This window comes from Malania oleifera, chromosome 10 (genome assembly GCF_029873635.1).
Source record: "Malania oleifera isolate guangnan ecotype guangnan chromosome 10, ASM2987363v1, whole genome shotgun sequence".
In the NCBI taxonomy this organism is placed as follows: domain Eukaryota; kingdom Viridiplantae; phylum Streptophyta; class Magnoliopsida; order Santalales; family Ximeniaceae; genus Malania; species Malania oleifera.
This window is the reverse complement of record NC_080426.1, coordinates 11,412,045-11,422,395: the sequence shown is the minus strand read 5'-3', so window position 1 is coordinate 11,422,395 and position 10,351 is coordinate 11,412,045. Positions and strand designations below refer to the sequence as shown.

Sequence of the window (10,351 nt, the reverse complement as noted above, 5' to 3'; positions counted from 1 at the left end):
TTCTTAATAATTTCCCATATACATACATACATTCATGAAATATAAGTATAATATGTGACCACTGCCCAAGGGCCGGCTCTTCATAATATGAGGTCCTAGGCGAATGATTTAATCAAGGACCCTTAATATTTTGTTTAATTTTTATTTTTATTTAAAATTAATTTTTCTAACGTTTTAAAATGCAAAAATAAATTTATCAAAAGTTCCCTTTTGAGAGGACACTAATTCTTCTTCTTCTTCTTCTTCTTTTCTTTCTTCATTTTTTATATCCCGATTCATATTTTCTCGTTGACATAATTAAATTTCAAAATTAACACTAAATATAAATTGACAAATTATGTAAACAAATAAAAATAAATTTAATAAATCTATTGAAATAATAGATTGAAACAATATAACCTGATTATTATTATTATTATTATTATTGCAAATCGATCGGCAACCGAGACTTTAGAGATATCAGATTCTTACCGGATACAACGCTTTAACCTCAAAACTTTCAAAATCTAAGAAAAAATAGAAAAAAATTTAGAGTGAAAATAATAGAAAAATAATGCACAAACATTAAAATCAAAATTAAGATTGATGAAAATTACAGAGAATCAGAGGCTTGAAGATGATGAACACAAGAATCGGAGCAAAAATCATAAAGAAACCAAGAGATGAGAGTGAGAGATGAAAAGATTTTTTTAGAAAAGTTAAGAGAGAGAGAGAGATGAGAGCAATAGATAGTTATAAATATAATAAAGTTATTAGTTGAAAAGTCAATGAGACTTGAAAAAAAAAAAAAGAATTAAATTGCATTTATTTGTTAGTTGAGAAGTTAATGCATGAGAAAAGAGCATAATAAATAATATTAACATTATTTAATTAAAAAAAATTTAAGACCCCAAAAATATATTATTATATTAAAAAAAATATTTGAGGGCCCCAAAAAGGCGAACACCTCAATGACCTAAAGGATGAGCCGGCCCTGCCACTGCCCACAACCCTTGACGACTCCCTACTACTGCATTATAAATACACACACACACACACACACACATATATATATATATGGTTTTGAAATAATTATTGGAGTCATTTTTATATGTATTATGGGTCAATATTTTACTTTTCTTGACAAAAATTAATTTTTTTTCCTTTAGGGCTCATCAAATTACAGAATATTAGCGTGAAAAAAAAGCATCACACATGATCTATTCAAATTTTAGACGGACTGCTTTGTCATGCTTCATTATATGAATACAACGATGTTGGAGGTAATCCCAATTTGAAATTGTCATTCCAAAAACTAATAGAGGAGCACAGTAGACTTTATTTCGGTAAGAAAAATGGAGGTCTGTGCCAATATAACCTTTTTTAATTTTGTGATTATTTTAATTTTTCAAATAACATGTGCTTATGAGCACAGAATAATTCACGTTTTAAATTTAGATAAAAATTCATATTACAAATTTGTGTTTACTTTCTTTCAAATTTATATAAATTTAGATTCAGACCTTAAAATTAATGATCCCCAATATTACTTTAATGAACTTAAATGAATTAAAAAATTATACGGTATCTGAAAAAAAAATTAATGGTTTTTTTTTTTTGTCTCTACTACTAGAAAGGGCTTGGTCTGACTTTTAGGATTTTCAAATGCCCCTATAACTACATAAAAATATTCTAAAAATATCCCCGACTATCTACAAATATTTTAAATATGTTAATAGTATTTTATTAATTTCATATATTCATATACAAATATATTATTTTCTTCTTTCAAAAATTTATTTGATAATTTATTTTACTATTTTGTATTTATTGGTAACAAGCAATTGTCACTCCAAGGCAGCAAGCGGCTAGTGATTATAAAGTTTTTTTTTTTTCTTCTCCAAATCCAATAGCTTGCAAGTACAAGAGATCTTATTATTAAGGATAATGAGAACCATTACTTGGTCACACTTATGTGCCCTTATGGTACCGTTGCGGGGTGTGTATATATATATAATTGAGCCAGAGATTTATTTTTCCATCTTTAATTGTGCATGTAAAATTTTGATCGATCCCTAATATTACCACAGTTAAATATGAATTAAACGTAGGGTGACATGCATGCACGTGCATCTTTAATCTATTGAGGTATTTTATTTATGATAACATCTCAACATCTTCAGAAAATTGCAATATGGATAAAGAATTGGAGGAGATTGGCAAGCTTGCTAGGCTGCCAAAAACGGAATCAGCATTTTTTGCAGCGAAGAACGGAATAGTAGAAATTGTGGAGAAAGTTTTTGAAAGATTTCCCGTGGCAATCCACGATGTAAATGCAGAGGAGAGGAATGCAGTGCATCTGGCAGTGAGGGTAACAGCGCTTTGCATCTTGCGGCCACGCTCCGCGACAATCGACCTTGGTACATTCCTAGTGCCGCAGTTTTTTTTTTTTTTTTCGGTAAAAAGGCGGCACCTCCTAATTTTATTAGAAAACCTTTCACTTATAACGGAGGAAAACTGTGATTCCAATCTTAATACTTTGGGACAATAAAATCAAACTCCAAGACCCTAAAACTAACTTAACCAATAAAATCGAAATCAATAAATCAACGACCAGCAACCAAACAAAAAACTTAAAACTAAAAAAACTATAAGTGAAAAACAAAGAAGATTCCGGAAGATAACATAAAACATCACGAGCGTAAAGAAAGAAATCCCAACAAATCCAATCGAATCATTTCCCTGACTTGCTGTGAAATATCATTATAGCAACTATATGATCGAAAAATACCAGATTCACTCTGTTTGGCAAAGAAATCTACACTTTTATTCGCCTCCCTGTAAACATATTCCACTTTGAACTGCATGCCTCTCAATGTTAGCATAAGCTCTTCCCACAATTCCCATAAGTTTTAAACCGAGCACTTCGCAGAATTTAGCTACTAAACCACTAAAGTAAAGTCACATGCAATCATTCTTGATTAATGCGATGGGAAACCAAGTGGCACAAGGTGAGTCCATCCATTTACTTGATTAATACTGTTCATCAATCACGAGCTGAGGTGATAAGAAGAGAAAGCTGAACCACCCATTTCTCGTCATGCCAACTACTAACATCATAGGCCCATGACTACAGTATATTATATTGTATGTACATGTATGTATTTTGGTGTGAAGTTAGAATTCAAAATTTTAAATTAAAATACCCCACGTGTGATGTGCCCATCCTTGAATGAAAAATATAGATTAAGTTCTAAAAACTAATTTCATTCTTACCAAGCTAATCAAAATTTTGAACCGTACATATATTAATGTTCAACGTGAGAAATCATTCTAGTGGAGAGCATATAACACCAACTTAAATATAGTGAAATAATTATTCACATACATCTCAAAGCCAATAAATTAATTAAATTGTCCTTCAAAAATTTGCAGTTTGTGGAAAATAGCATGCCAAAATTATTTTTTCGCACAACACAACAAGTCGAGGATGACCCCAGAAGGAATATTCAAGAGGGAACATGAAGACCTGGCAAGAGAAGCCAAGAAATGGATAGACAACACCTATAGCTCATGCTCATTGGTTGCAACACTCATCTCTACAGTTGCCTTTGCCACAGTGCCAGGTAGGTTCAAGCAAGACAATAACGTCGCTCTAACTCATAAATACAACCCTGCATTCATTATCTTTGCAATCTCCACCCTTGTTGCTCTAGGCTTTTTGGTCACCTTCTTGGTGGCCGGTCTTGTTCACCATGCTCACGCTCCGAAGGTTTTGGAGAGGTAGCACCAACTGAACTTCTTTTCGCTCTAATTGCACTTTTTGCCTCCATTCCTACCAATGTACTCACTTTTTTGCGCTGGTCACCTCTTCATGGTTAGAGACCAACTCCAACATGTTTTCTTCCCAATATATGCTCTATTTTTGGCATATGCTGCAATTTTTCTACCAGTTATGTATGATGCACTAGTAGTAGTACTTTTTATGCGCGCATGTGTGTATATGCTCCTATATAATTCTCTTGCCTATTACGCTACTAGTTGCATCATAGTCATTTCTTTTAATTTTGTTAATATCCTTCTTTCTCTCTTTTACCTTATAAGAATAATTTAAATCTTATCTTTGGACAAGGTTTGTTTCATGTGGAATGAACTCCTTTATATCCATAATGGAGAAAAAGTGTTTTGGGACTTTTGAGTCTCCCCCCTCAAGCAGCTTAACGGCTATATTTCATAAAATGGTATTACATACAAAAAGATGTGGGTTAACCCTCCCTATGATCCATGACCTCAGTTCTTATCGAGGCGTGTGAGCAGGCTAACAACCAATTTCGTTCCAATTCAAGTTTTAAAAACAATGTTTTTCATTATATTACTTGCAATGAAAACATGATGTTCTTCCTTTAAAAATCATCTGAGGTCCAATTTCTAATTTTTAAAATATCTGATTTCTTTAGTTTAAAAATAATTTTTGATTGGTTGAAATTGTTAGTCTTGAATGCTATAGAAACCAGCAAGAGAAACAGAGTTCACCTCTCACAAGTTTCAGCAATTCTCATTAATTCATAGCACAGACCCGACCCTTAATTCCCTCCTCTGTAACAACAAATTAAAAATTAAGCTGCGTCTTATGGAATAATTAATTAGAACAAAATTGCTGAAAGGTAACTATATTCATTTTCAAGATGCTTTATTAATCACAATTTATTCTGAACGGAAAGGAAAAATACTAGAATTTGATTAATTATCTATTCAAATAGTAAAATAGTAGATAAATGAGAGCAGGACTTCACCAAAAATCCTTCACACCATTTTGCTTTCATTACATTTTCCCCCCTCGATCTCTCTCCATTAGCGTGCGTGTGAATGTTGTAGGTTTAATTTTGTAAGCCAGAAGCGTTGGGCGAATGTGCGGTGTATATATATATATATATATGCTCATTCAATCATCATATTATTTTTCAAATTTGTTTGGTAAATCGATCTGTGGCAGAAGATAGCTTAGGAACGAACAGCAAGCCGACGCAAAAAGTCCAGCCTGATCGAGGTAGAACTGGTCAGACTCAGTCGGAGCTAGACCTTGGGCTAGCTGTCGCTCTGTTCAAGCTTATAAGCTTAGATATATATATATATATATATATATATATATATATATATATATATATATATATATCACTTCTCCGGCCGACCGGATGCCTTCACAATATTCATTCTGCTCCATCATAATTAATTAATTGGAGAGAAGGTTGGATAATCTGGCAGCCAAACTCAGCTTGGCTCCGGGAGAAACCCCATTCTTTCCGATGATGGACTCCAATATTGCTTCTGATAGTGCCTTGTTCTCTAACACTGCGTTTCCCTCTTTGGGTATTGTCCCGTTCATCTTGGAGAAGCTTATCTATACACACGCGCACACACATACATACATATATAAAATTTTAATTGATTAAAATTTTTGATTAATGAATCATCCGGATGCATGATCATTAATGACGATTCATTAAAGCTAAAATTAATTAATTAAATGAATTTTAACTTACGGTTAAGGATCCAAGAGGGGAATGTGTGAAAAGGATGGAGGAAGCAGGTGGGAAGTTGAGGTCCTTGAACACCTCCATGAAGGCTGCCAGAGCTTTGGCCTCTGCCACTGTATATGCTCCCGCTGATTTCCACAAGGCCACGCAATTCTCCGCCACCTTCTCCGAGTACTGACGACCGGTTAATCCCAATATCGTCGTCACTCTCGTAAATTTCTCGTACGGACCTTCAATTACACACAATTTCAATCCAATTCGTTAATATATTAATTATGCATATGAAATTTAGATAAAAAATAATATAAAATTTTATTTAAAATTCTAAACTCATATTTTCAAATATAACATTACTATTAATTTTCACCATCAATCTAGCTACCTTAATAGGCACCTTTAATAATTAAGTACTAATTTGGTTACTTTAGGAAAAATTTTGTTAAAAAAAATCTTATTTTTCTATAACTAAACAGGTCAATATTTTTTTTAATAAAGTTTTTGCTAATTTAGTTGGATTGAATAATCACTAAAATGAAAATTATCTGCATTTCTGTGATTGGCTATCTAAAATTTAGTTAAATTTTGGTTAGGGAGTTTAATCAAACGATTTTTTTTTATAATTATGTAACATATTTAGATAATTAAAAATAATTAAATTTTTTTAATTAATTATATCCAAAATGTGACATGACCAAAGAATTAATTTAATCTAACAGTATTTGAGTAAAATAGACTCATATTTCATACCTTTCTCAAATTTTAATTTATCTCACCATTTGCATGTACAAAACTTTCAAATAATCTTAATAGGAGATTTTGAATGAATTTCAAGTTGGCAATTAAATAATATGACTAGTATTGAAATCGCTAAATTCACATTCATCCTAAAAAAAAAATCGTTTAGGTTCCATACTCGTTTAAAAATGATTTATTTAAATTTTGTAAAAAATATGAAAAAAAAAAAACTGTTGAACTAAATTATTAGTCTAATAATTTAAATTCCTGCCTAAAATTTTCAACCAAGACAAAATTAAAACTAAGACCATATATTTTGAAACTTCAATTCAAATCTTGAATTAAAGTTTAATATAATATAAAGTTATATTAAATTTTTTTAATACCATATATGTCTAAATTGGAAGTGTAAAATTCATATTCAAATGCCCAATGAAAATCAAAATGAATTGTGAGGCAAATGAAATAACTTAAGCTAGAATTTCTGAAAAGTGTATTCAAAAATTTATCGAGAAGCCAAAAGATTCAAATCTAAGTGTGGGTCCAACCATAATTTGTCTCTTCTAAAAATAATCCATAAAAATATTTTTTTATATAAATAATAGAATTGATGAGAATTGATACTAAACATAACAGGTGTGTGACCAATATACGTTGACAAAAAAAAATTAAATATAATTTTATAAATCCTTTATATTACATATAATCACTTTTAATAATATAAGCATATGACAAAGTGGATTAGGTCAGATAATTTGTAGCAAATTTGGTAGATTATCGAATAAAAAAATTATAATTCATATTTGACTCAATTAAATTACAGTAGTTTGGATCAAATAGTCCGCAACGAATGATAGATAATCTCTCATTCCTATCCCTCTCGAGCTCGTTTCCGCTCTTGCACTCCTGAATTTACCTTCCCTTTGAAGTTGTGGGTCAACTTCAAGGGACGCAGGATTAGTCACGTGGACCGTAAAACGGACGCGTAGATACCCAGTGCATAATCCAAAAAAAAGTATAAGTGTACAGGATAAATTTAAATATTGATTGCTAATTAATATGTTTAGGAGTTAATAAAAATTTTAAAATTATGTTCAATTCATTTAATTTGCAAATTGATTATAACTTAATTTTCCTAACGTAAGCCCATCATTTCTCACAGCCACCCACTTTGTTCAATTAATTCGGCGGCAACAAAACTCAACGATGAGCTATATTAAAAAATAGAAAATGACAGACCGTAATTACCAATATGCCCATGAGGATAACCTTTCTGTAAATTGGTTACGGAGTCATTTAATCAACTAGAAACGGGTTTACCTGTGACGATATCCCGGAAAAAGTCAACAGACTCCGTCAACTCCGCCGCACTCTTGCCCTTCCACTTAACGGCAAGTGACGGCACGGCTTTGTCTTCCAGGTACACTCCGATGGCCGTTACGTTCACGAACTTGCCCTGAATCTCCAAGCCCCTCGCCCCTGCGCACGATAGACAACATCGGCGAAGGATTATTTTAATACTCTCAAATGAAGGGCGAGTAGTTACATAGCGTGCGCCGGGGTTGCGCATGCGCAAGGATAATCACACTCACCTGCGCCGCCCAGGAACAGAGTGTTGGTGGACCCCGGAGGCTTCACCGTCGGCGAGAAGAAGTAACCCCCTACCGAGAGCCCGGCGACCGAAGGCTTCGCGGCGGACGACGGCGGTGCGGAGGTCTGGACCGTCGCGAGAAGCGAGTGAAGGAAAAGAAGCGAGAGATGAAAAGTAGTAGTCATCTTCGCAATGTTTTGGAGAATTTTGCCGCTTTTGGCGTGAATTCTGACTTATAGCAGCGGCGGAGGACAGGCGCTGCTGTGTCCGTGAGCGGAAGGCGACTTTTTGGGGATGGGGATTATTTAGAATTTTTTCCCATTTTAATTTTATTTATAATAAAATATTAAATAATAGTTTGAATGGAAAAAATTTGTCCATGCTTACATAATCTCGCTGGATTACCAACGAGATTTGTCACGCACCAACAGACATTTATTTGACACGCGTCAAAATTGGATTGACCTATCTTATTTGACTGTCTTGCAAGAATTTCCCAAAAAACTTAACTTTACTAAAAATTAAATTTGTCCACTTACTTTAAAAGAGTATAATGACCTAATGATAGACTCTCATACTATTTGAAATTATTATAGGAAAGGGTTACTATTGAAATTATCTTATTTGGCTGCACTAATTTACAAAATTATAAAATTCAAATCATGGGTTTCAAGCAGCGAATGGAAGCATAAATGACTGTATGAGTCGGATAGCAAGCAATAATCAAAAAAGCCAATATAAATAAATATAAGGTGAATTTGAACTTATATTTGAATAAATTGTTAAATTTTTATATTAAAAAATCAAGTTTTATTTGAAGAAATCTTAAATTTAAATTTATATTGAATTTAAATAAAATGTAATATGAAATTATATTTAAATTCATCTAAATTTACTTAGATCTAAATTAAAATTTTAAAATTTATGCTCACAGAAGCATAAATGTAATGTATTTTTAGTAAATTTATTCTAATAGATTAAAAATTAAGAAAAAATAAACATTTATATTGTATAAAATTAAATTTTTGTTTATTAAATTGATGTAATTTTTATTTTCTTTCTAACTTTTCTTGATAATCAAATATTGATTTCGTTTATGTTTTCCTTTTTTTTTCCTTTTTTGATATTTTTCAAGTTACAAACAGGTTATTATTTTTTTATAAAATTGGATCATTTAAAAAGCTAAAGCTAAATTTTTTTAAAATTAATTTCTCTATCATATGTTATCCATAATTATTTAAATATTACAAAATTAGTAACAGATTAATTACATTTATTGAGAAGACAATTAATTTAGTTATTTTGTATATTTTTAAATGGGTTATAATTTTTTTTTACTATAAAAGCTATAAGAAATCCATTTTGTCTTAAATGTTTAAAATAACTGAAAATGATGTTTTATTTTAAGAAATATAACTAATATGCAAATAATTATTTAATTATTAAAAAACTAAAGATACCATGGAATAAAATAGTCTTTCAAAAATTAATTTTTTAACTTTATTAAATTGTAGATCATAGTTTATTTCTTTGGAAAAGAAGCATGGGCTGACGCATAGCAAAATACGTAAACACTAAAGCGGGTAATTTTTCTCCATTCAAACTATTATTTAATATTTTATTATAAAATAAAATTAAAATGGGAATTACGGGCAGGCGGGCGCTCGACGCGTTCACGTGCGGGATTGGAAGAACAGTCCGTGACTCGTGCTCGACTTTATGAAAGTCCTCATGCTGAGCATTTTCCGGGCTGTCACAGGAATGGGGCCTACATCAGAGAAAAGGGACCCACATGGATCCACAGTACAACATGCAAACCTCCCGAGTGCTACTCTCTTACAGGAAGATTACAATTTTTTTCCCACTCTAGCCGCTCGTAATTTGGAACATACCACGCATAGAATTTGCGGAACAAAAATATTTTTATGAGATTATTTTAAAATGGAGTAATATTTTTCACAGCAAATTTAACATAATTTTGTATTATATATTATCTAAATTTACAGTAATATAAATATAAGGTTTAAATTTCAAACTATTAATATATGAGATTAGAAAAAATATATATATATGGACCAATATATGTTGTGACAACCTCACAACAAAATGTCTTTTCACTTTTCAAATTTTAATTTTGTCATTAAAAAAACTTTTTATAACATAAATTTGTGAGATTTATGGATCAAATAAATAATATCTTATTAAAATTGAGTTGAAATATTTACAAATAACATTATATAGCATAATTTACTATATTATAATTTATATTTTTATAATAAAAAAATTTATATTGTCATTTATATTTAAAAATTTTATTTTATTACAACTAATCATTGTCACATTATGTAAAATTTTATTGCAAAATTTTTTAGGATAAAAAAAAGAAGATTGAATATAACGCCCCAAACCCGGTGGGACCCGTAGTGCTACTATTTCATAGATAAAATCCTATAATAATCTCTGATACCACAACTGTAACAACCCAAACCCGAAATGGGGTCCCGGGTATTCC

At 31.3% G+C, this 10,351-nt stretch overlaps 1 protein-coding gene across 1 annotated transcript; it reads right to left on the bottom strand.

Annotated features, from left to right (window-relative positions):
- Nucleotides 1–5,166: 5,166 nt before the first annotated feature.
- Nucleotides 5,167–8,113, bottom strand: LOC131167055 (chalcone--flavanone isomerase-like). The gene is made up of 4 exons (XM_058125816.1): nt 7,841–8,113; nt 7,569–7,727; nt 5,520–5,743; nt 5,167–5,377 (listed from the first exon to the last, which is right to left on the bottom strand). The coding sequence occupies exons 1-4, from the start codon at nt 8,022–8,024 to the stop codon at nt 5,210–5,212; spliced, it is 735 nt and encodes a 244-aa protein (XP_057981799.1). The 5' UTR covers nt 8,025–8,113; the 3' UTR covers nt 5,167–5,209.
- Nucleotides 8,114–10,351: the final 2,238 nt, after the last annotated feature.

Excerpts from the sequence above, each read along its gene's own strand:
- LOC131167055 (XM_058125816.1), bottom strand. The coding sequence starts at position 8,024 with ATGACTACTACTTTTCATCTCTCGCTTCTTTTCCTTCACTCGCTTCTC. Across the intron at positions 7,728-7,840 it reads TCTGTTCCTGGGCGGCGCAG|GGGCGAGGGGCTTGGAGATT; the intron begins GTGAGTGTGATT and ends TATCGTGCGCAG. Across the intron at positions 5,744-7,568 it reads TTTCCGGGATATCGTCACAG|GTCCGTACGAGAAATTTACG; the intron begins GTAAACCCGTTT and ends GTGTAATTGAAG.